We start from the raw sequence: 26,343 nt of genomic DNA on the forward strand, positions 1-26,343 counted from the left end.
GAGAAAAGTTAAGGTCAGTGACAGGAGGAGGCAGCCAGCACTCTTAGGCTGGAGTGAGGGCGGGGCGGGCGGACTTTCTGTAAAGTTCCAGGTAGTAAGAATTAGGGTCTGCCCCAAGTACTCAACTCTGCCACGTCAGCCAGAGGCAGTGCATACACAAATGAGTGCAGCTGCGTTCCGATCAAACTTTATTTGCAGAAGCAGACACAGGGCTGAATTTTGCACTCAGGCTGAAGTTCAATGACCCCTGGGCTAGAGAGAGAAAAAGAGTAAATGCTAGGATCAGGGTACAGAAAAAAAATGTTGCACTAGGTACAGGGATGTCTTCTACCTTAAATGGCTGACACAGAATTGCATAAAACAATGGATCAGAAGAGGGGCCATGTGAGAATAAATACTTATCTCAGTGCAAATTATCTAAAATAAAGAAAATCCATAACTAAAAGGGCACTGTGGTCACTCATAATACAGTCCCAAATGAAAGGGCAAGGGTGTGGTCTGTATATATGCAAATTTTCTGAATACAATCAGTGACCCATCAATTCCATATTTTATCATCGTGTTTTTATCCCATTAGACTATTTGATGTAAGAGAAGTAACTGCTGTTAATTTTCTATCTCTGTAACTATGATATACATTAGAAAGTGAGAAGTAAGGTTTGGAAACAGATCTATTCACAGAAAAGATTGTGCATAGTAAATATCTAAAAAGAAGTAGGGGCTTCCCTGGTGGCACAGTGGTTGAGAGTCCGCCTGCCGATGCAGGGGACACGGGTTCATGCCCCGGTCTGGGAGGATCCCACATGTCGTGGAGCGGCTGGGCCCATGAACCATGGCCGTTGAGCCTGCGTGTCCAGAGCCTGTGCTCCACAACGGAAGAGGCCACAACAGTGAGAGGCCCAAGTACCGCAAAAAATAAAAGAAAAGAAAAGAAAAGAAAAAGAAAAAGAAGTAGTTATCTGATTCAGGTCCTTTTAAATAAGATTTTCAGTTCTCTCTTTAAAAGGCTCATTAGAAGGAAAACAAAGGCTTTTGTATGAAACCTAAAGCTATTTTTTAAAGGCAATCTCTATGTATTTACTGTATTAAAATCAAGGTCAGTATCAAAATCAAGGAAACGGGGAATTCTCTGGCAGTCCAGTTGTTTGGACTCCGAGCTTTCACTGCCGAGGGTGCAGGTTCAATCCCTGGTTGGGGAACTAAGCCCACGAGAGACCAAAACAAAACAAAACAAAACAAAAAAATCAGGAAATGCTTTAGAAGACAGTCCACAAAGACTCTGCCATTCTGGGTCCCTCTAGATGATGCAAAATTATAAACGTATGGGTCTAAGAGCAATTATTTAAATAAAGTTAAGTTATTATAAGAATAAGATTGAGGTGAAAGAGTCAATGACATTTTATAGGTGATACATCACTTAGGACTAGTAAAAGTAATCTTCTTTATATTAAAATTCTGTTACCTAATTTTTAAATATAATAAGGAAATCCTATAAAAGAAGCTTATAGTTTAAAAATATCAAGATAGGTTGATCAGGGTATTTTAACTACTTACACACAGAAGATTAATCACAGAGTCTATAGATTTTCCACATGACTCATTTTCATAAGCTAAATTAGAAGCTATCTCATGTTTTCCTCCACAACTGCAAACTCTAAGCAGCAAATGTCAACCTAACAACTGAAATTCTTCACCAATATATAAATGGCATCTCTCATATAAGATTGCGAGTAGCTTTCAATGACCTATATTCATCTAAGGTTTTATTAAACATTGTATTAGGTTTGGGCATTTAGTCTCTGAGCCCAGTGCACTGAAGTCAAAATTCTAGAAACGACAATGATAGGGAAAAAAGAAGATGACAGTTCCAGGATCCTCTGTTCCTTTCATATTTTTGATATCTTTATCCCGGCCGTCAACAGTTTTCCTCCCCCTCTTCATTCCTTTGGCTGTTCTTCCTAACCTCTCCTGTCCTCCTCTAGACTCCCATATTCCCCAAGCTCACAAATTTTCTTTCTAGCCTTTATGTTCTTCCGCAAACTGCCAGTGCTCTTCCACAGGCCGGAGCTCCCTAAATAAAGATGGTTATTGATGTACAGTACCAGTGTCTTAGTGCAGCAGCAGAATCAATAAATGAGAAAATACTGCTTTGTCAGGTTTCACCAGAGCATGCTGGGAAACTTTACCGCTGCGAATGGTTACAGCAACTCTTAATACATGAGAGGGAGAGCCGAGCGCCCTTCTGTGGAGAGAAATGATGTTCTTCTACCCTCTAGTGACTATAAAGGAATAAGACAAAAGCTGAAGGAATTTTTGAGATGACTTCACATGATTACTTATTGCCTCTTAAGTTTATTTCTAAAAAGAACCAGAGTCTTGGAAACCAAGTGAACAGGTAGGATTAAAAAAAAAAAAAGAAAACCACCTTAGCCTGGTTATTTTTAAAGTGCTCAAAAATGCAAAGGATATACATTTTAGGAAGAGTCAGAACTTTGATTCCTCTGGATTTGAAAAAGCAAGGTTTAGAAAGTTTACCTTCTTTCCTAGGAACTAGTCAGGTTACAAATCTCTCCTCTCTCTTTCACATACACACGCTCTTACAAACACACGAAATCTTTGTTTCAATCTCCTTATTTTATAGAGAAGTAAACAACTGCAGTGTGGTGAGGTTAGAAATGAGAGATGGCATATATCTGTGTACACATGTGTGTGTATAAATAAATGCATATATAGAGATTGCCCACGCACCCTCCCCTCATACACGGACACATCATGGCCACCTCCATCTTGGTTATTCCTCTTTTAAAAGCAGTAGACCTGCTAAAGTAAGTTATACATAATATTTTTGGTTTTGTTTATATTTACATTAATTTTGATATTTAGTCACTTAAGTTACAATGTGTTACCTTAATAACCTGATAATAACACATCCCTACCTTGGTACACCTATACTTTTTATAAATTGCACAGAAGTATATAATTGTTTAAAAAGATACTAACAACGTAAAAAAGTCACCAGTATTTCATGGAGAAATCTTTAAAGAAATGCTCACAAAAAAAAAAAGGTAAAATAAAAGTAAAATAAAAAAGATTTATAAAATATACCATGTATTCTTCTCAATCTTTTCACCGCCCTTATAACAGTTTCCACCTAATGGTAAATAGCTTTCTAAAGGACTAAATCTAACTGCACTACAACTCCAAATAATTCAAGCTTAATGAAGTGTAACATTCTAACATGGCCGGTACATATAAAATGTCAACACTAAAACAAGTGTAAGTTCAAACATCTGGCTATGCCCTTATTAAATGAAATTTTAAAAGGGAGTTTGTTTCCTTTTCATTCATAACAGCAGTAAGAGGAAAAGAAAGCCTTTCCATGTAAAGGTTGGATAATAATCTTGTCTACATTTGTCTTTGCTACAAAGGTAACCACATGATGTAAAGAAAAAAAAAACAGTTATATTTACCTTGCCGGCACTTAACTGCTTCCGATTTGACCAACGCTAAGGATTATGTCCATTGAATCGTGAAAAATGGCAAAATAAAAGAGAGAAATAGGGTCGTTAACAACATGATGATGTTATCATGCTAGTTAGATGGTGCAGACTACATTCAAACAACTGACACCCATATTCTGAGGTTTCAGAGAAAACACATTTCAGCAAGAAAATCGTTAGAAACCTAGAAAAATCACATTTCTGTGGTTGCGTTACATCATTTTCTCACAGCATTCAAAAATGAAAAAACAAGGACATAGAATACTGCTCAGTCCTTACAAGTACATTTATGTTTTTATTTGCCTGAAAACACTCTAATTTTACCTCGAAAAGCGAAGTGGAAAGGCAGGTTTTTCCTACCTGAAATATTCAGATAGCATTATAAAAATGTTTAAGAAATTCATGGACAAAGTTAGTTCATGTTTAGGTTTCTGTAGTTTTAGACACTAGAAAAAAAATTCCATTGCCCTCTGCTGAGAAAATCTCAATATTTGAAATAATAGGAAAAACAATCTGAGTCATTTCTTCACAATGAAGAAAAATAGGCTAATGTACCAGTGAGGGAGGGAAGAAAAAAATGTTCTGAACAGCCAGTAACTTCACCACTGTTCTCTTTTGATCTCTCATTTGTCGAGCTAAGACTGCTGAATTTAGCCTACAATTAAAGTTCTCTCCTAACAAAATCCTCTCATTACTCCTGTCACCATCCAGTACTGCAAAGCTCTACTCTGGCTGGTTAACCAGCTAACTGGATGTTAAAACTTGGAAAAATTTGGCAGATTACAACTCAATTATGAATCTAATTGAGCAGCCCATAGTAACTATTATGATTAAGGAAAAAAATGCCTTTCGGCAAATGACCTATCCACATTGCCAGTAAGTCTCCCCAGTAAATTAGAAACCAGAAAACAAATTGTCTTTGGGGAAAATCCACTTATATTTCACGGACCAGCAAGTAGAAACGCTGGTACAAAAATGTCTTGAAAATATCCTTCAGGAAAAACACTTTCCCTGGTGAAACTGTAAGCTCAACCACTCAGCATGTGACCCAGAGTTATAGAAACTACAATCTGGGTATTAAAATCAGTTCTTTTTGTATTTTCCCGACAACATATGAACAAATATTTTCACCCAGAACAACCACTAAAATTAATCACCATGGTACACATGGCTATTCCTAAATAGCCTTTTGAAATACAATTCATTTGATTTTTATATCACCAAAGATTAAAAAATAGATAAGGAAATTAATGGAAAATGAGTATTACTGTCTGCTTACTACAATACTAACAGCTACCATATATCGGGTGTCTACTCCATGCTAAGCACTATATTTGATCATGTTGATCCTCACAAACCTATAAAATAGATAATCTTTCTTTTAAATCAGCATTTCACAAATTGTAGCTGAGAATTAAGTAATTCTGTGAATTTGACCTGATCACTTATCTTCTCAAAACTAAAAATAGTGGAGTCGGGATTCAAACCCAGGCAGTCTGATGACAGAGCTCATAATGATAACTAAAATATTATTTTTGCTGAGAAAAAGAGACAGAGGGCAGGTTCATCAGCCCTCCACCCAGGGCCTTACCTCCTAACTGTACCATGCCCGTATGCACTTAAATCCCTGGCCCTGAGGGTCAATTCACAGACATTTTGCACATGTTAAGATTTTTATCGGCTTGGCTCTAAAGCAACAAAGACTGCCTCAATGACAACGGGAAGAAATACGGGTACAAAACGGAGAATTCAAACTGAAATCTCTCCATCAGGCTTTAAATTAAAATGGAAATTTATAAACAAATTATTCCCAAATAATCTCAGTCTCCCGTGTTAGTTACCCCATTAAAAAACCCAATAGAAGAATATCTTTAAATACTAACTTAAACTCAATGAAAAGACCAACCGTTTTCTGATACCTGCTCTATCCAAAGGGCCCCTGATATGCACTGTTAGTTGAATAGCCACACACGGTCAAGGATAAATTATTCCTTGCTCAGGTATACTTTGAACAAGTATATAAACAGAAAAATAACACGACCAGTCAGAACAAATAGAACAGGCATTACCATTATTATTATTTCTATAATACCCCATTTTATTTATATATGTACATCTATATATAGACTCACATACATATACATGGATATGTATATATATATGTATGTACACTCGTATATATAGTAAATAGATTGTGCACTAGACCCTGCCAGACAAGCAAAGAACAAAGAAAATGAGAAATCGTACCAGCAAGTAGATAATGCGTACCACCTGACAAACTCTCAAAAACAGGGTGTGGAGGAGTCAAGGGAAGAAGGGCCAAACTAAATAGGATGACAAGTGTGTCTCCTTTTAGGGCTCTGAAAAGATAGGCTTTGAGATGTTTTCCAAAAACAAACTCAAGCTGCATTGAGTATTAATTGCTCTGCAACTTGAAATAAATTTTGACTGAAATGGCTCTACTTAAAAACTCCAAATTTTGGCAATATTTCAACATATTTTAAGTGCCAGTAGTGCTGCTAAATACGATCCAATACACTACAGAAAAATTCACATGTGGAGTAAATACACAGTTATTATGCAGCTGAAATATGCAGCTATCTTCATGAGGTCATTATCCAAGTTTACAAACCCCACTTAAATATGTAAGAAAATTTCAGAACATATCAGCTGGCAATTATGCAACCACGTGGCAAATAATATGCTCATTTCCATGGCATGTCATTGTAACCTGGCATCCAGCTCAAGGAACTGGTCACCTACTGGATGCCCTGCCACTGAATCCGATGGCAATGCCATCAAAACTAAGAGAAGTTAAAGGAAGTCCCTCCGTCGCTATGTTGGATAGAAAAAAAATTATTTTTGACATCAGTTTAAGATATTTTAGCATCAAAATATCAATGTTGGGCTCCCCTGGTGGTGCAGTGGTTGAGAGTCTGCCTGCCGATGCAGGGGACACGGGTTCGTGCCCCGGTCCGGGAGGATCCCACATGCCACGGAGCAGCTGGGCCCGTGAGCTATGGCCACTGGGCCTGCGTGTCCGGAGCCTGTGCTCCGCAACGGGAGAGGCCACAACAGTGAGAGGCCCGCGTACCGCAAAAAAAAAAAAAAAAAAAAAAAAAAAAAAAAAAAATATATATATATATATATATATATATATATATATCAATGTTATTGAGGCCTCAGGTTTTAACAGTGCCACTTCTTAATTAATAAATGGAGATCTCCCCACCAAAGTTATCATCAAGTAAATGCTCATAAGTAAAGAATTCAGATTAAAAATAGCAACTGTTTAGTTGACCCTCTGGCAATTGAAAAATCACTGTGCAGTTTTTTTGCTGTTTTTTTTACTCCTTTAAACTATCTTCAGTGAGTTTACTAGTAAATCACTCATGATTTTCATCATGAAAATAAATTACAACTAACTGCAAAGGTAATGTCAAAATGAAGAATATTCTCCACACTGACCCCACTGACTCAATTCAAGAGGTATTATTGGAGGCCTACTTTATAAACAGGCTTCAGATTTTCATACCAGATTCTAAACATGCTGAAATTTTAACACATCTTAGTCCTTTTTCAAGTAGCTGTTTTTAATTGGCTTTTTAAATACCTTTCAAATAAATGACAATCCAAGATGCTTTCATACTCATTTTCATTCTTGGAATTTTAAGGTATAATACCAGAATATAAAATAAGATTATGGTTTGTATTCACATATTTTCTCCTAAAAACAGAGTCCCCATCATACTGTCACAAAATCCAATGCTTTTTGATGTTACAGACACCTTTAATAGGTAATGCATTAACTAGAAATGACCATGTAACAGACTAGAGAATATTAAATGTGTGTCTTCCCAGAAGAACTCTCAATAGAAAATTTGGTAGCTAAAAGAAAAAGGAAGATGAAACGGAAATGCTGCAAATGTATACTTGATCACCTTAGTAATGTACAACACATTGACTAAATCCTGGGAATAGCTTTTCATAACAAAATAATGCCTAAGTCATCTAGTACCTAAGAAAACAGTAAATGGAAACCTTAACATTTAGAAAAAACATATTTTGTATAATCTGTGACAAGCAAACCATAAGCAGCATAAACACTTAATAACAGCAATAGTATTATTGCTACAATATTAATAATACATCCCTAGCCAAAATAGAGATCATTCCTTACTGGATTTCTTTCCAGGTTTCCAAAAGAAAGGGTGTACATTATCACAGATAGGTACTTTTAAGTCTCTATAGAGTTTTTCCCCCTACCCAAATAAATACAAAAATGTCAGCCATCTGGCAACCCAATTATCAAAGAAAAGTTGCAATGGAGAATTTTAAAAAGAACAAAAGGGTCACACTCACGTGTCTCTTGAAATCACACTGTTTTACTACTAGGTTCAAATTTAATATAATCACTCCCATGTCATCTTCTAAACTGTTTGGATCTTCCAATTTCAAAATATGTTCAGTCGTTCTATAAGCAAAAAGCAACAAATGACGGTAGCACTTATTGGTAGTACTTTATAGCCTTAGAATACATCAGGAGCTTATGATAAAAATCTCCTACCTCTGAACAGGGGTGAGACACAAGTTAAAAAAAGCACCAGATTCAGTGAAAATAAACCAACCATCTTCAGGGGTAGAGAAACTGTTTGGCATTGCCTAATTCAACAGTTGGTCAACTGATTCTTCTACCCTACTGCCCAAAGAAAATGTAAATACTTGTTTTAATTTTAAGGTAAGTAGGTTAATGAACACGAAAGTACAAAATTCAATACACCTTTTAGGTTATGTTATAGAAGATGTAATATCTGACCAATATATATTTGGGAGCTAAAAAGCAAAAATTATAGAAAAACTCACATTTTAAAGCACTCTCATTTATCCCGATTTTGTCATTTGATTATCTTGAGTTCCCTCTAAAATTCACTAATAACAACTAGATGGTAAAATTACAATACCTGTTAAGCTCAAGATCACTCAGAACGACAAAGGCAGAACCCATGAAATCAGAGGTAGTTAAATCTCGATCATACACCTACAAAGAAGAAGGGGGCCAGTAACACACATTAATATGGCAAACCAACTGAGTATATCAAAGTATGGATAAATGCAATAGGCTGGGAATTTTGAATTCAGTCTTCTAGATCTAAAAATAATTTGCACAGTATAAAGAAGAATTTAACCAAGCTGATGGAGAGAACAAAATTATTCAAACCTGTGCATTTTGCTTACTATGGCCAAAATAACAGAAAATACTTTTAAGGTAGTATTCATATGCATTAAGATATTATGCACAATGGACCACTCTCTGTAGTTTAAATGGTCTCTCATTAAAATTTAGTACTTTCCGTAGTGAGCATATCTGCCAATTAAATAGAAATTTGCTAAATATTCTATAGCAATCCCATCCTGCACTCAACTCATGCAGTTTTAACCCAGATGTTAGAGCAATTGATGCTTACAACCAGTAGCTTAAAGCTCTCTGAGAAAGGCTTTAGTACTTGTCACCACTGCACTGGCAGTAATAATTCTTCCACATTCAGTAAGTTTAAATACAATCAATGGAGATATTATTTTCACTCTGCTAGATCTGAGAGTAACATACAGTTTGACCAAGGGTATAAAGAATACCTTCCATACTTATATTTTTAACCCAGTGCTTAGGAATGATACAAGAATGAATTTGGGGAAGTTGACTTTTAAGAGGGCGAAGATGGCTAAGAAAAAAAATGTTTTTAATAAAAGAGCAGATTTGAAAGTCATCTGGGATTACCTTCACACGCAGCTTTTGATCAAGGCTTTGTATTGGCAATAAGACTATTTCGTCCCAAACTGGGTTCAAGTTCTTATATATGACTTTACTTTTGTACAGAGTCTTCCCATTCAGCTTAAATTTCACATAGGGATCACTCGTGCCTTTAAATGAAAAAGAGAGCAAGACAGGTTTTTAAAATATACGTAAAAAGCCTATAGGATCTCCATTAAGTAAAGATTCTTTCCACACTCTCCAGGCTCAAAGCACTTCACTGAGCACACCCAGAACAAATGTCTCCCTGCACAGAGACTGAGGGCCCCAGAGGTGGAGAGGGGAGAGAGGTGAAACAATCTGGGGTAAATGACTGATTCTTCTTTGCCTTTCGTGGTAGAATATAAATGGGCTCCTTGAGCTTTTTCTGTTTGGTTTCATTGTGGGTATGTCATCACTCTCCTACCCACAAAAAATTCAAGAAATAAAATCCACCAGCACCAGCCAAGCATCTCAGGAGTCCTGGGGAGAAGCCCACTCCTCCTAAGAATGGCAGTGAGTCAGTGAGAATGGAAAGAAACCATTTTCAAACATTTGGCCAGACGGCTGACTCAACAGAACCCTGTACTTTATAATATAATCATAATAAATCAATCAATCCCTGGAACCACCCACTCAGAAGATGGGGCCTGGGGACTCAGACCCCAGAACCAGGGGCGTAGAGATTAAACTGACCAAGTTGTCATTCTTCGCCCCGCCTCCGCACCTGCGGTAAAGCAGAGAACATTGTCTCCCCCTGGTGAGCTGAACGCCCCTCAACAAGGCCCTCCGACCCGCCGGCCTCGGGCCAACGCCCTTGACCTGCTGCCTCCTCCCGGGAAGCTTTGAAAAGGAATGAACAATGTCCCGCTAGAGCCACTGTGTCCAAAGCAGAAAGAAGGGCCGATGATGGACCCTCCTCCACATTTTTCAGATCAGTTGAGGGGAAAAAAATGCCCACAAACATAATACCAGGATTCATGTGTTGTGCAAGTGTGCCATCATACTCGGGACACAGAACAGTGACTGGGACATATTTGCACTTTACTACCTAGTGAAGAATGAATAAAGGAGGCACAAATAAATGAATAATCCACGAGGCCATGGATGAAGGCCAGCCGATAATGCTACAAAGAAAGGAAACAAATCTAATTTGGGGAGGTATGCTGGTATAATTCATCGTGAACCAGACTCTGAATAAGTGCTCAAAGACCAACAGTCTGTTTTGTTCACTGACACACTCCAGGTGCCTTGGATGATGCCCAACTGAGGCCTCCACAGATTTACTGACATGAGTTCTTGATATTAAAGTCAAGCCAGTGTAGTCTAAGACTATTACATCAAAATTTAATTAGGCTACTCTGTCACAAACATTTCCAACTCGTTAATACCCACCATGAATTATTTCAATCATTTTTTCTTTTTCAGCTCTTTCTGAGGTTTCTGCAGGACGGAAAACTCCTGAACATGAATGCAATTCTATCCTAACTATTCTAACTGGGAGTCACATCACTTGGGGGCAAGATACTACACATTGGCTAAAAGTCTTAGCAGAGTAACCAAGGCATCATTTGGATAATTCAGCCATTCCAGTATGGCAAGGCTGCTAACTTTAAAACAAAGACATCAGTGACAAATATACACATATATATATCCAACACTCACGTTTTAAGTTTGGCAACAAAGGGGCAGAAACCCAGCAGTCTTTACTTTAAACCTGGACACACACGTACTCGCACACGCTTAAGCAGCAATTCTGAGCAGGATAGTAAAAATGAAGGCATTCCCAGCCATTCAGTGGAATAGTCACTAGTGAGTCAGTAATCTGTTCATACCCCCTCTTTGAGAGTACGAGAGAACACCTGCGGCAAGTCAGATTTTAACAGTCACTCTGATATATATAGATAAAAAAAAAAAAGTGGGGGGAAAACTCTAATAAAAAGAGGCCTTTAATTAAATGAAATTGCCACTCTGGGATCAGGCCTTCATGCTTGTCAGCGTGCTCTCAAAATAAACATCTCAAAACCAGGCCTCGGTGGTGTCACTTTCTCACAGGCAAAGCATACTGGGTAATCCCCAGGCATCTTGACAGCTACATAATGTTCAAACTGTTTCATGGGTGAATGGCAGCAGTTGCGTGAAAGAAAATATTAATGTCTGGAATTAATAGAAAAAGGGACCAGGGTTTACAAAGCCAAACAAGGAACCAGGGTGTCAAGTGAGTACGGCGTTAATTGTTAGGGAAAATTTGAGAAGGGGTGGGCAGGGGGCACGTAGTGATTTTTTCTCTCTGAGCCTAAGTGCCTCACTGTCAGGCAAGTGACATCTTAACTAGGCAGGTTCTGAAAAGGGGTCGCCGCTCAGGAATGCAACGCCCAGATTATACAAATGATGAGATGACACCTGAATGGGTGGACTTTAACCTTTTTTTCACAGGGCGCTTCATAAACAATGAGGCTCCTTGGAATAAAGAGGTAGTGTGGAACTTTGGGAGGAGAATGAAACTAGGAGGCCGGAGACGGTGCCTCCCTCCTGGGGTCGCCACCCGTTCTGCCATGTGGACTCAACAGAGTCACGGAGCCTCACATTTAGAATATGTAGCCATCACGCATCCAGAGCCAGAGCTTCCTGCTCCCATGCAAAAGGTACTGTGGTTCTGTGTGTGCTGAGACAGACTTGACAGCCACTCAGTGGTCCTCCAGAAATGCTGTGCCAATTCACACTCCGGACAACGACGCGGGACAGTCCTTATTTCTGCTCATGATGCTCTGGATGGTCACGCCTCCCTTGACCCTGCTAACATCACTCACATGCCACAAACACAGGTTGCCTCAGAGCATGGCTCAGGGTTACTGAGTACTAAGGCGGGTGGCAAAGGAAGATCCATCCCAGAGCCTTTTCTTCTGTACCTGGTGGGCAGCAGGCAGATGGTATATATAACCCAAGGTCCAAGAGGTAAATGTCAAAATAGAATAGAACTTGGGGGTTATGCTAGTTCACAGGCGGGAAAGGTTAGCTCCAGCTGGGGTATCAGTGGAGGCTGAAATAAAGGAGATGGGAATTGAAACATGGGTGGATCTGGCCAAGAGGAAAAGGACTGAGGCCATTTGGGCTGGAGGAACCGGCACTGAAAGGGGAAAGAGGCCAAAATGACTAGATCTGTGTGGTGCCAAGCAAGCATTTCAATTCATCCAGAAATTAAGGGGGAAAAATGTATAATGAGAAAGTTAAAAACCCCAGTTTTGGGCTTCCCTGTTGGCACAGTGGTTGAGTCCGCCTGCCGATGCAGGGGACACGGGTTCGTGCCCCGGTCCGGGAAGAGCCCGCATGCCGCGGAGCGGCTGGGCCCGTGAGCCATGGCCGCTGAGCCTGTGCGTCTGGAGCCTGTGCTCCGCAGCGGGAGAGGCCACAGTGGTGAGAGAGGCCTGCGTACCGCAAAGAAAAGAAAAAGAAAAGAAAAGAAAAAAAAAAAAAAACCGGTTTTGAGTCAGACTGAAGCGCCTTAAAAGTCACAAAATAAGGAGTTAAGTTTTTGTTGTGTAAGAAATATAGGGTAGTTTTGTTTTTCCTGGTCTCTTTTTTTAAATTTTTTAACAAGTGTAATACATGCTCATGATTCTGAAAGGTGTGAAATGAAAGCTCTCCACCCTCTTAATCTTTCCTCATTCCCATTCCTCATATGCACCAGTTTCTTGAGTGTTTTACAGGAAAAAATACAAGAATTGTTTTTAACTCGAATGTAATCATAATAAATGCACTGGACTCTGTGCTTTCACAACTAAAGTACCTTGAAGCTCTGTTCACATCAGCAATAAAGATTCACCAGTTTTTTTTTCTTTTATCAACTGCATACATTTTCATTGTGTTCTTGTATCTTAATTTATGTAACTAGTTAGCAAATAATAAACATTTACATCACTTCTAATTTTTTTTTTTACTAGCACAAACAATACTACAACAAGCATCCTTGTATGACTATCTCTGAGTTCATATGTGATTATATTCAAAAAGAACTGCAGGGCTTCCTTGGTGGTGCAGTGGTTGGGGGTCCGCCTGCCAGTACGGGGGACGCGAGTTCGGGCCCTGGTCGGGGGAGATCCCACATGCCGCGGAGCGGCTGGACCCGTGTGCCACGGCTGCTGAGACTGCTCTCTAGAGCCTGCGAGCCACAACTACTGAGCCTGCGACCCACAACTACTGAGCCCACGTGCCACAGCTGCTGAAGCCCGTGCACCTGGAGCCTGTGCTCCGCGGCGAGAGAGGCCACCGCGATGAGAGGCCCACGTACCACAGCGGGGGATGGCCCCCTCTCCCCATGGCTGGAGAGGGCACGCGTGGCGGCGGAGACCCAATACAGCCAAAAATAAATAAATAAAATAAATAAATTTATTTAAAAAAAAAACTGCAGGGCAAATGAATGTGTGTTTTCTGGTTCTGGCAGCCATTGTCAAATTGTTCTTCCAAAGTCTATCAAAATTTACACTTCCACCAAGAGTATACGTTTTGTATTTTTTTCTTTACCTGCTCACCAATATTTGATGTCATAAACCTTTACTTTGAAAAAACAGCAGGTAAAAAAAATAGTTATCTCAATTTTTCTCTATCATTAACATTTAGAGTAAAGCTTAGGATCTTTCATATTTTAGTGACCTACCTTTGTCCTTCTTTGTCAGGGAAATTCTCACTGATATCATTTACCCATTTTCCTATGGGCTCAAGGTTTTGTCTTTTGCTTATGGATTTGAATGAGCCCTTAATTATGGAAAGCAGCCATTGGTTGTAAATCTTGTCATACTTTGTTTAGACTTACCTTACTTCTTGCAATAAGTTATTTCCATTTTTATTTAGGCAAATTTACCAGTTTTATTTATGGCACTGTCGTTTAACATTCTGCTTAGAAGAATTTTTTTCACTAAAGGATTTTAAGTTAGTTCACCCTTGTTTCTTTCCACTGATTTTGCAGCTTTTCGCTTTTTACACTTAAGTCTTTGGTCCATCTGGAATTATTTTAGTGTGAGAGGGAAGGAAATTCAGGTTTACTTATGAGTAGGAGAGTAAAATGATCAGAGCCAAGCTTCAGAAATATAAATCTGGCAGCAGCTTATAATTTAGAAGGAAGAAGAAAAAGGCTAAAGCGAAGAAACCTGGTAGTTGAGATAATACAGCAGCGGGGAGTTGAGGAGACAGCTATACTCAAACTATAAGAAGCACCGACCCAGGGTTTCACAAAGCATGATCCATGGAATACTCATACCTCGAGGTGCTCCATGGACTGAAAGGGTTATGTCATCAAAACCACTGGGAAAAGCTGTTTACTCTTTTCTTACTTGGAACTTCCCTATGTAGAGTAAAATATTAAACTCTGCTAAGAACTGTATTAATGACAAACAGAAGCAATAATAAAAACAGCTTAAAACTTTTCTACTCTGTATTTCATAAAATTATTTAAATATAGAAAACATTTTACTTGGGGCATCTATGAACATAATATTAAACTCCTCCGAATCAAAGCTCTGGAAGGTGAGATGCATGCCCAGAGTTGCCTAATATGCATGGTAGGTGAATTATATGAAGATATGATAAACGAATAAACTTTGAAGTAAGATGGGCATGGTGGATTAAACTCCCAGACCTTCCTTTCAGTAAGTGTATAACCTTAGGCATCGTAATTTCCTTATGCCTTACTATCCTCACCTGCAGATGGAAAAATGCCAACTTTGTACAATTATCTTGAGAACTGAATGAACCACTGTACTTCGTTAACAAGAGGCTCCAAATATTTACACAGTATGTGCTTCTATTTATAGTATTACTACTCAATTAATTTAAAAGGAGAGAGCATGCATGCGGTACTAATTAAATATTCATTTACTTTATTTTAGCTGTCCAAGTAACATGCACTGATAATTTGTCTCTATATGTCCCTTCTAAAGGTGTGATGTTTACAACCCCTCTGTCTTCAGAAGTTGAAGAGAAAATTCCTTATGTTATATACTTCTCACAGGGATCCCATGTGGTTTGGGAAAATTTCATGAAACAATCTGAGCTGTCTTGGAAGGAATGGGCCGTTTAAAATCTGAAAGTCACTAAGTATTCATAAGTACAAGCTACTGCCCCACCTACAGTCCTAAGGGGATTCATTGGGATTTCAGAGAACTTTGCAGGTATAATCTTATGAAAATAACAGACAGCTCAACAAGAAGGACACATAACTCAAGTTTATCATCAGGAGAAAGTCATCAAGAACCATCATATTTGAAGATTCTGTTCCCTTGGCATTCGATTTATCATCCCAAGGGGCTATTACCGGATTGAGTGTGTTATGGAAAAGATGGGCAGTATCAACAGGTGAAGTGGTTGAATAGAACAGACAAAATCACATGGACTGGCTCAAGAACTAGCCCAATATGCAAATAAGATACATCTGTAATGAAACTCCAATTACCAACACCTTCTCTTTGCTTTTTCTAGTATGACAGCTCATGGCCATGGTAGTAGAAAAAGCAGAAAGTCAAGATTAATTAAAAAAAGAAAGAAAGAAAGAAAATTACCACCATCTAGAAAAGCTTATTATCTTGATATACACCGGGACTTTACACACACACACTTTGCACAAAAAGGAATCAGCCTTCATATTGTATTCTTTTACCTGCCTTCTTCAGTCAATAACACATCTGTCCCCTTCCATGCCCGTAAGTATATTTCTATAAATCAGTTTAATGGTCATTTATGTATCTATTTGTGTGTGTGTGTGTATATATATATATATACACACATATGCACTATATCATATAGTTTATGTACTATATCATATAGGTTTTTAAAACTAGCATTCCTAATTTAAACTAAAAATCCAATGCATTGAATGCAAAAGCTGTATTTGTAGACAAAACCTACTTATTTGTCACCAGCAAAGCTCATTCTCCAAGTTAAGAACTTCAGCCATATAGGGTCTCCAAAAGAAATGTGGTCTTAAGCTAGAAAAGTTTCCTAATTAAATGCATTTCTCGGAGTTGTTGTTTGCTTATGAAAGGAAATGATCTCCATAATTTTACACAAAGTTCACATTTTGTAATACCTGAGAACTTTTCTCAGGGGATTTTAAGAGTTCAGTTTCAAGTCAATAATTATTTACTAAGTCTTTAGGGAAACTGAGATACACATAGATGAATTCATTCTGCATAAAAAGTATTTGAACACATATGAAAAGCATAAATTTGACTTTTTTCCTATCCTCTGGCTTAAGAGTAATAAGATTCATTATATTTATACACATATCTTTAGACTCTTTGCAATATATATACCTATTTGGAATGTTTCTTCTTGCCAGAAAAAGAAGTAAATCTGAGTTGTTTTCATATGGGATCCATAAGTTCTGACTTTCTCCAAGGGTGGCTAAATAAGAGCCAGACGTGATTTCAGAAAACAAACGAGTGATGATTTTTGAACGGCTGCTGCTGCCCTCTAGCAGTTACGCTGAGATTTCCAGAGCAAGCCATGTCCAATTGCAGCTTTTTTAACAGACCCCTTCAGAAACCATAATGGGCCTTATGGAAACTTAAGGGCATTTTTCCTCAGTCACATGGGACAGGAGAAACAACTTTCCCTTTATAGAGCGCAGTCTACTTTACTTAAGAGAGCAGGAGATTCAAGTCGAGCAGAATTCCAAGCCAGGCTTTATCCACTACAATTAAATGAAGGGAACATGCACATTCCCCTTCTCCTGCACATGGTGGCTACATGCTTCTGTTTTTTGGTACCAGCCTCAGAAGAACAGTTTCCTCCATGACCATCTAAGGGCCTTGCTGGCCACGTTCTGTCACTTAGCACATCCCAGTTGAACCACTCCCGAACTTTTCTCCCAGTGAGATTGACTCCCCTCCTCTTGGGGAGCCCACCATGGACCACAGCTCAGCAGCACCTTGGACAAGGCTTGCCCATGGCTGGACCCTGTGATATAGTGTACCAAATTCACCAAAATCCATTTTTTTGAAAGACCATCCAGTGGCCAACTTACAGAGATTGAGGATCTGAATTTACCAATTTTACCAAAACTTGCTTATTTTAACTATTTATAAAGTTTTACCAAAACTGTTTATTTTGACTATTTTTAAAGTTTGTATAGAATAAACAATGGGAATTAAGAGAGCTATGGAGAGTGAGGTCCTCGTGGGGCCTTCAGATTCTCCCCCTGTACCATGCTCCCCCCAAACTTCCTGCACCCCACCCACCCCACCCCAAGACTTCCCTACCTGCCCTACTCTCTGCCTGCTCACCACCTCTGTTCCCCCTAATATTCTTTCTCTGACTTTAGTCATCCCTTTGTGGGATCTTCAGCTTAGGCCAGGCCATGTCCATTCCTTTCAATCATTTTCTTTGGCCTGAGACAAATTAAATATTATTTAAGATGCTGTTCTGGCTTTGTCTTCAGAGCCGATTAACTAATATGACCCAGAGACCTTCCAAAGTTGTTTTATTTTTGGTGGTTTTTTTTGTTTGTTTTCTGGGGGGTGTGCGGGCCTCTCACTGTTGTGGCCTCTCCCGTTGCGGAGCACAGGCTCCGGACACGCAGGCTCAGCGGCCATGGCTCACGGGCCCAGCTGCTCTGCGGCATGTGGGATCTTCCCAGACTGGGGCACGAACCCGTGTCCCCTGCATAGGCAGGTGGACTCTCAACCACTGCGCCAGCAGGGAAGCCCCAAAGTTGTTTTTAAAAGTTCTCATCCAATAATGTTGGATGAGATGAATAGATGATAAATAGATGAATGAAAAACATTGTCAACATACTGATGGATTCAATAAATGGGCCATTTGGTGAGTAGATTATTGAACAAATTGGCTTTTGTTGAAGTGGTCACTAAGAAGAGATGCCTGCACCCCTATTCTTGATGAGGTGATCAGTTTACAGGGGTGTAAACTTCTGCTTAGAGACAGCATGCATGGTTGCCCCTGTAACACCAAAGGAGGAGGAACCCAATTAAAAGTTAGAGGAAAGCATGACCACATAGAAAAAAGGAGAGGAGAGGCAGTGGCCAGGATGCAGCACTATAAACAGAGCAGAAAGCATTGGGGGGATAAAAGGAAATAAGGTTAAGAGTAAGCCAGAAAGCCAACGAATGTAGCTGCCTGAAGTCTCTATAAAGGGTCAAACCTCCCAGATCTATAAGTGTATCAGCTCTCGGTGTTCCAGAAATCCACTTTGCCAAAGTACACACAACTATTAATACCTTAACATTCTCCTCTTTATTAATAAAAATACTTCAAATGTCCCCAGCCCAAGCTATCATTTAGGCATAAATCTACGTCTAATGAAATAGATACCAACCTTTCTGGAAAAGAGACAACAGGACTGAAGTTTAGTATAATATTCACAATGGATGTGATCTCATTCGCTCCTCCTAAAATGGTATGTTGCAGTTTTAAGGATGAGGATGCCTAGTGAGTTGCTAGAGCCAAGCCTCAGTCGCAGACCCATTGCACACTAAAGCTTTCATAAGTGCAGCCACACTTAATACCTAAGCACAACCTCCAAGTACTGATGCTCCTTCCATCAAGAAGCAGGGTGCCTACCTCGTCCCCTGTAATCTGGGCAACTGCTTTAACCAATGCGGGGTGGTGACAATAACACTGTGTTCCTTCCAAGACTGTGCTGTAACAGGTGACACAGCCCCTGCCCCGGGCACTGGCCCTTCGCGTCTGGCGCCCTGAGCCGTGATGTAAGAAGTGTGACAGTTCTGAGAGCACCAGGCCGTGAGGAAGCCAGGCCTCATGTGCAACAGTCCTCCTCTTCCAAGCATCCCATCCCAGGCACCCAACATGCACGTGAAAGGGCCTTTGAGTCTTCAGATGATAAAGTCCCCACAGTAAGTCATCCCCCAAATCTCAAGTCTTCCAGGTTGAGGCCCCAGACAGTGTGTAGCAAAGCAAGCCATCCCCACTGCGCCTTGTCCAAATCCACACTCCAGAGTTCACGAACATATGGTAGGTCTGGGCTGAAGGTAAATTTTTACACGCTGATTGTCTCTGGAATAATACCCTTCACCATCATGTGCAATGCTCCCCACCTCAAATTCAGCATGTTGGGGACACCTGAGGTGCGATGGCATGATGGAATTAGCTGACCAATACTGTAGCTGACCTCCAAATTAAGCCACAAGTAAAATCACAGACATGGAAACACACAGATACACCCTCTGTGGACTTCATCCTCTGGGTAAACCGTGCACGCACTTTAGCAGAATCCACCATATCGACATCACAATCAAACAAAGGAAGTAAAAAGAACTACTCAAAACATAGCATGCCATGCTGCACATATTATGATACGTCTGTGTGGAAACGAACAGATAAAACCTCTCCTACAGAGAAATCCAATTCAACCAAATGGAAGGCATGCAAAATTCAAGTCAATGATCTTCGGGTGGGTCTAAGGTGATTTTTTACAAGCAGTGGACACAGGAAGCAGGCCTGTTTTGCTCCAGAATACTTCATAGGAATGGAGATGGGATCCCACAGAAGGGACAGGTAATTGACTATCTAAAGCAGGGGAGGACCAAGACCTTCTAACCAACCTATGAGGATGCAGAGTGTCAAAACAAAACCTATCAACAAAAATCTCTAAAGGAAAGAGCTCAGTTGTGAGAATCCACTAATGGCTGTTTGGATGCTGGTCTATATCCTAGTGGAAAAGGGGTAAAGAGAAGCAGATTCCCAAACTCGGCTCCCCATCCCTGTTGCGGGACCTTGGCAGGCTACCAAAACCCACCAAGTGGAGGAAATCCAACTGCTACATGGGTTTCAGGATGGGTGTTTGCATCTTTAAAGTTTCAAGTTTGCTAATGAAGAAGCATCTTTCTGAATAAGCTGACCAGATGTGTCTTCGTTGTTCCCACACAAGCACACCAATGATCGAGCGCCATCTGGTGCTCAGAGTAGGTACTCCAATGTGAAGCAAAGCCCCAGTTTTTGCAAAATAAAAAGTATTGACTGTGACCCTTCAATACAGTGCAACCGTGATGTGGTGCTGGCATTGGAACAAAACAACACATCCATAGGAATCAAAGAGAAATCCAAAACGCAGACCCTCATATGGACTGCATTTTAATACCCAATTAAAAAGTGGCCATCAAATCATTAGGGAAAGGAAAATTTAGTCCTAGTTAATTAAACACCCATTTGGCAAAAAGTAAAACTAAGTTCCGACTCTGGGCCAAGAAATCAAAATAAACTTGATACAGATCAAAGAGATTAATGAAAAAAATGTAAAACCAGACAGAAAAGAATAAATATAGGTTAATGCATCTCTCTCAAGAGAGAAAAGGCCTTTCAAGGTACAAAAGCATAGGAAGCAAGGAAGAAAGGAAACTCTCCAGAATAAAATTATAAGACTGGAAAAGAGGTTTGCAACAAAAACTTTATAAACAAAACTAAAAGGCAAATGGCAAATTAGAAAAATATACATGAACATATCCAGGAAACAGGAGAATAAGCCACAGAGATGGATGGAGTTGGCTGTGTACAAAAGAGAAGCAAATATCTCTTAACCAAATATATCTCAGGGTCCAAAGTTCTCAGCACAAATTAAAACAAAACCAAGACGATACTTCCTCTCTATCGAAATTGACATAGATAATCTACACACAGTGGAGGTGAGAAACGGGAAGTGGAACACTCACACGCTCCTGGTGGGTGAGCAAAATAGAGGTGTTTCTCAAGAGTGAACCGGCAATTCCGTTAAGTAGAATCTTGAGATGTCAGATTATGTGACAGAAAACATCCAATTCACTGCAATAAATGACTTGCAAAGAAATAAAGTTTGACACACAGATGTAGGCACAAGAATGTGTTCTGTAGCATTATTACTAGTAATTAAAATCTGGAATGATAACCTAAACTGGAACATTAATTAAACAAAGAAAGGTGTACTACTGTTTTTAATTTCTTCTCAAAATAAAACTTTTATAATACAGAAGAAATACATATGTGAAGCAAAAATAGCAAATCATCAGGTAATTTGAAGTCAGATCCTATTTTACTTTAGAACTCAGTATTTTTTAAAAAATCAGATCAGTGTAGTACATTCAGTAAAAAATTCCAATAAGTAATGACCTACTGGGACGACTTCATCCACACCAAGCTTTCCCATGTTGGTCACTATGAAACTTGAGGGGCATCTTCTGAGTCAAATTTAAGATGAAGAAAATAAAACCATCAATTCACAATGGAGTTCTTATTCAAATAATGCACCCTTAAAAACTAGTGTCTCTTTCATTTCTGCTGTTGCAATGACAAGAAAGCAGGAACTGGTCTCAGAAAACAACCTTAACCAACCCTTTGCCCTGCTGGCAGTGGGCAGGGGGTGAGAAGTACAAAACCTAAAGAGAAAAACAAGAGGTGTGCAAACGGTGGGACAAATTATCAAGAAACTGGGAAGAAGGGCCCTAATAAAATTGACAGAAATGCCATAAGTCATTGCCTTTCCCAGAGGGAACACACAGAAATAAAACCGAAAGGAGAATAACTAGAACCAGACACAGCAATAAGAATAGCTCGTGGCCACTGTACATGGCTATGCCACCCCTCCCACACACACATCCCCATAAGCACATGCACCAGGTTAATCCCCATAATCACTGCTGGATGATGTCTAAGCTGGTATTCAAACTCAAATGGTCTGTGCCCCGAGTCTGTGACGCTGACCCACTGTCCAGTGCCCCCAACACTTCCCATCCTAGCAGAAACAAGGTCATCTGTGTTGGGCAGCAAAGAGTATACAGAAGAGACTGCTGAGGGTCTGGCCCAAGCCCACAGAGCTGCCTGGAGGCAGAGGGGTGAACCCTCAGTGTACCCCATTCACAGCACACCTGCTGGGAAGCTACACGGCTGCTCCTCAGCATATAACACAGAGTTCTAGAAACATCCAGCCTGTCCCCCAATCACAGCTGCAATGAGGAGAATGTTCCTCTCTAGGTCTAATACAAGAGCATCCTTTCCTTTTTAAAGAAGAAATATATAATCATAAAAATGGTACAATCTTTAAAATCGGCCTACTAAATCGCAAGAGGCAAACAGGACCCAAATCAGAGGTACCTGACATTTGAACATTTTGGTAGCAGTTTCGTAATTTATTAAACCCCTATTGCATGGCCAACTTTTCACACTAGTGGGAGATCTTTAAAAATTTTTGTCTAAACCATTCCTTTCAAATAGGAAAATGACTTATCCAATGCATTCTTCCTATAATCTGCAAAAGTACCTGTCCCTGCTCTAAAAACAGCTGTCCCAGTCTACCTGGGCTGGGATTAGAGAACCGTTTGCTGGATGAATGTGTCACGAATTGTCATTGCCTAAAACTCACATCAAGAAGACGACCATGAACCCTCAGCCCTCAGGCCTACAGCTGAAGTGATGTGTATGCCCTAGTGATGTTGCAGGGAACTCCTGCAATGGACTTTTCTTTCCCTTTTGCAGTATTGCAATGTGGCCACCAGAGGGCATCAGTAACCTAGTATGCTAGTGCACAGCAGGACACTATGCAACTACCCTTCACATCAAGGGAAAACACAGGGTTTCAATGAAAGGGGCGTTGTTTTCCAGGAATTAATGCTCCAGGATTTAAGCTTGGAGTGGAGCGTTTTTTCCAAGACAAGAGGCCTGCCCATGTCACATGGTGCTCATGCCAGGCCTAGAAAACAGGGCTGCTGGCATTAGCAATACCAGTTCGAGGACACCAAAATATTTCTTGGCCACATTCCCTTTCATGGGACACTGAGCCAGGGTTCAACACTCTCTATATGTCAACCAAACTGTGAAGCAGTTAGACTTAAAATGAATTGGTCCTTTTTTTGTTATTGAGCTGTATGAGCTGCTTGTAAATTTTGGAGATTAATCTTTTGTCAGTTGCTTCATTTGCAAATATTTTCTCCCACTTAATTCAAAAAGAGTCATGTACCAAAATGTTCATTGCCGCTCTATTTACAATAGCCAAGAGATGAAAGCAACCTAAGTGTCCATCATCGGATGAATGGATAAAGAAGATGTGGCACATATATACAATGGAATATTACTCAGCCATAAAAAGAAACGACATTGAGTTATTTGTAGTGAGGTGGATGGACCTAGAGTCTGTCATACAGAGTGAAGTAAGTCAGAAATAGAAAGACAAATACCATATGCTAACACATACATATGGAATCTAAGAAAAAAAAATGTCATGAAGAACCTAGGGGTAAGACGGGAATAAAGACACAGACCTACTAGAGAATGGACTTGAGGACATGGGGAGGGGGAAGAGTAAGCTGTGACAAAGTGAGAGAGTGGCATGGACATATATACACTACCAAACGTAAAATAGGTAGCTAGTGGGAAGCAGCCGCATGGCACAGGGAGATCAGCTCGGTGCTTTGTGACCACCTAGAGGGGTGGGATAGGAAGGGTGGGAGGGAGGGAGACGCAAGAGGGAAGAGATATGGGAACATATGTATATGTATAACTGATTCACTTTGTTATAAAGCAGAAACTAACACACCATTGTAAAGCAATTATACTCCAATAAAGATGTAAATAAATAAATAAATAAAATAAAATAAAATGAATTGGTCCTACCACGTTCCTTCTGCTTTACCAATCTCAAAATTATGGACCCCCAAGAGTTAACCGGACAATGGCTCAGATGGAGAACTTAATACAGGTGTCTGGTTTGGTCAAAAACAATACAGTCTGTAGAACCTCCCAGAAAAAAAGTGGGAAGGAAACGGGAAATATAAAGGAGTAAAAGGAAGAAGCTGGGATGAGGGAGAGGAGTGGAAAGATAGAGCAAAGGAAAATTAGGTGACAGAAAAGGAGGGAAGGTGTGACCAGCAGACAGGCAACAGGGAATAACCGGGACAGAGCAGAGAGACAGGGAGGGCTCAGGTTTTCTCCTAGAGACGGCTTGGGAAGATGGGCTTCAGGAAATGCCTGGGCATTTTACAGCATCCAAGTAAGGCTCATTCCTAGAAAGACCACTGGAGCAACCCAAGTGGCCCAGCAAAGGAAAAAAAAAAAAAAAAAAAGAGGCTGTTTAATTAGCACAGAACTCTCCAACAGTGGGTCAAGTCTAGTCAAAGCTGAAGGACTACATGCCAGGGAATCGAAGAGAAATTCCCGAGGAACTGGAAAATGACCTGTAAGAGGCAATCTTCTCAATGTGGCCACACTTCCAGAGGGACCTCATCAAAACCTCTCAGCGCTGCACGATGCTGGTCTTACATCCACAGTGACCCATAGATGGACAGGCATGTTCATGACAGCGAGGTGAGTTATTGCTTAGTCACTCACTAACTCCAGTTCTTTTTCATGAGCTGTGGGTTTTGCTGGGTTTACTCAGTGTACACACACACACACACACACACACACACACACACACACCCCTATCTATCTATTCTGTACAAGGGATAGCAGAGTTGACAGCTAAAGACCCTGGGATGCTCTGGGTGGCGACTACATAACAGTACGTTCCTGACACCATTGCTAAACCTGTACATCGTTTAGAATTAGCAACTTTCTAGTATAACAAACTTCACCAAATCTCCCAGAAAATCTCAAAATCACAACTTGATAGTCTACTTAACAAACCAGCCCTGTGTTTGAGCCAGAGAAGTGAGAGATTTAAATAAAATGTTCACAGAACTCTTTACACCAGGGAAGGCCATCATCCAGCCCCTGGCTGATGGATTCATAACCCTGTGAGAAGTTGGGGGGATCCCTGTTTCTGAGAGGCTCTCCTCCTTCTTTCTGGATGGGCCAAGTGACAAAGTTTCCAGTCCTCAATCACAAACCCTATAAGGGCCTTTGAACATCCTTTCTTTAGGTATGTCAGAAACATCTTTTCTTGAGAGAGATATGATGACTTTTCACTTTACTGCCCAGTGAAAATACAGGGGGGAAAAAAAGACTTTTTACTACCCAACATCTCCAGATTTTTCTGCATTATTTTATGTCACATTACTGAGATGTTTTCCAGATACTTCATTTGAAAACATAAGCTTCACAACTTGATCACTTCCTGATTAGCTTACACCTCCTTATTTTAAATAAAGATGTACTTGGCTACTCTAAAAAGCAGCTTCTCCAAGAGAAAATCCAAAATCAGATCTAGTCTATTCTAGACTGAGGTCAGCAAATTTTGGACATGGATGAAATCCAGCCTCGTGCCTGTTTTTACAAATAAAGTTGTACTGGAGCATGGTCATGTCCACTGGTTTACATATTATCTATGGCTGTTTGGTCACTAGACCAGCAGAGTAGCTGTCACTAGGTTTATGGACCTATGCCCCATAAACTCTAAAATATTCATTTCTGTCCCTGTACAGAAAAGGTTTGCCAACCCATGTTCTATATGGAATGTTACCTACGCAACAATGATTATGTAATAATCCAAAGAAAATGCTGACCTCTTCCCTCACCAGAGAATGATTCATCAAAAAAATTTTTTTCTCCCTAAAAATTCACAAAGTGTGATGGCACAATTGGGTTAAGTATCCTGGAGCAGGTCCTCTGTAGTCAAGGGTACAACACATTTCAACAACACTTTGAAGGCATCCCTGTCATAAGTGAAATCAATATTTGGTCAAATTGATTATATTTTAGACAAATATAAAATACATGATTGAATATATGTAAAATAGAGCATAAATCAACTCCTATGCTGAAGACGGGGCATAAAGAGAGAGCACAAGGGTACTGACAAATTAACCCAAACTAACAGCCAAGTGTCCAAGGTCACTGATGGGAAAGCTGACACGGATCACAGGAACCAGCTCTGCAATGGGAGTCAGGATCATGGGCCAAGTTCATTATCATTATTCATTAATTACCATAACAGACACACTATCATTTATTGACTATTTTCTCTATGTATGGCACTATGTTATATACACTTTCTTTTTTTCAGTTCTTACAACTACATTATAAGACAAGCTACATCATGCCCATTTTGCAGATCGGTAAATTCCACTTGAGTGAGTGAGTCGCCATCAGAAATCACAAGCCAAGAAGTAGATGGTAATGTCTCAT

At 39.9% G+C, this 26,343-nt stretch overlaps 1 protein-coding gene across 4 annotated transcripts in view; it reads right to left on the minus strand.

The window, feature by feature from the left end:
* MCTP2 (multiple C2 and transmembrane domain containing 2) overlaps positions 1 to 26,343 on the minus strand; it is a gene marked incomplete at its 3' end in the record, with an annotated part of 246,209 nt that overhangs the window by 146,418 nt on the left and 73,448 nt on the right. For 3 of the 4 annotated variants that reach the window (XM_081228579.1, XM_081228577.1, XM_081228578.1), the window contains exons 5-8: positions 9,277 to 9,419; positions 8,462 to 8,538; positions 7,863 to 7,974; positions 3,471 to 3,506 (exon numbers count right to left, since the gene is read on the minus strand). In XM_081228579.1, coding sequence (XP_081084705.1) covers positions 3,471 to 3,506; positions 7,863 to 7,974; positions 8,462 to 8,538; positions 9,277 to 9,419 — 368 coding nt within the window. The remainder of the gene's footprint in view (positions 1 to 3,470; positions 3,507 to 7,862; positions 7,975 to 8,461; positions 8,539 to 9,276; positions 9,420 to 26,343) is intronic. The other variant, XM_081228580.1, reaches the window with a different exon arrangement.

Source organism: Mesoplodon bidens (genome assembly GCF_964165515.1).
Source record: "Mesoplodon bidens genome assembly, chromosome: 3".
In the NCBI taxonomy this organism is placed as follows: domain Eukaryota; kingdom Metazoa; phylum Chordata; class Mammalia; order Artiodactyla; family Ziphiidae; genus Mesoplodon; species Mesoplodon bidens.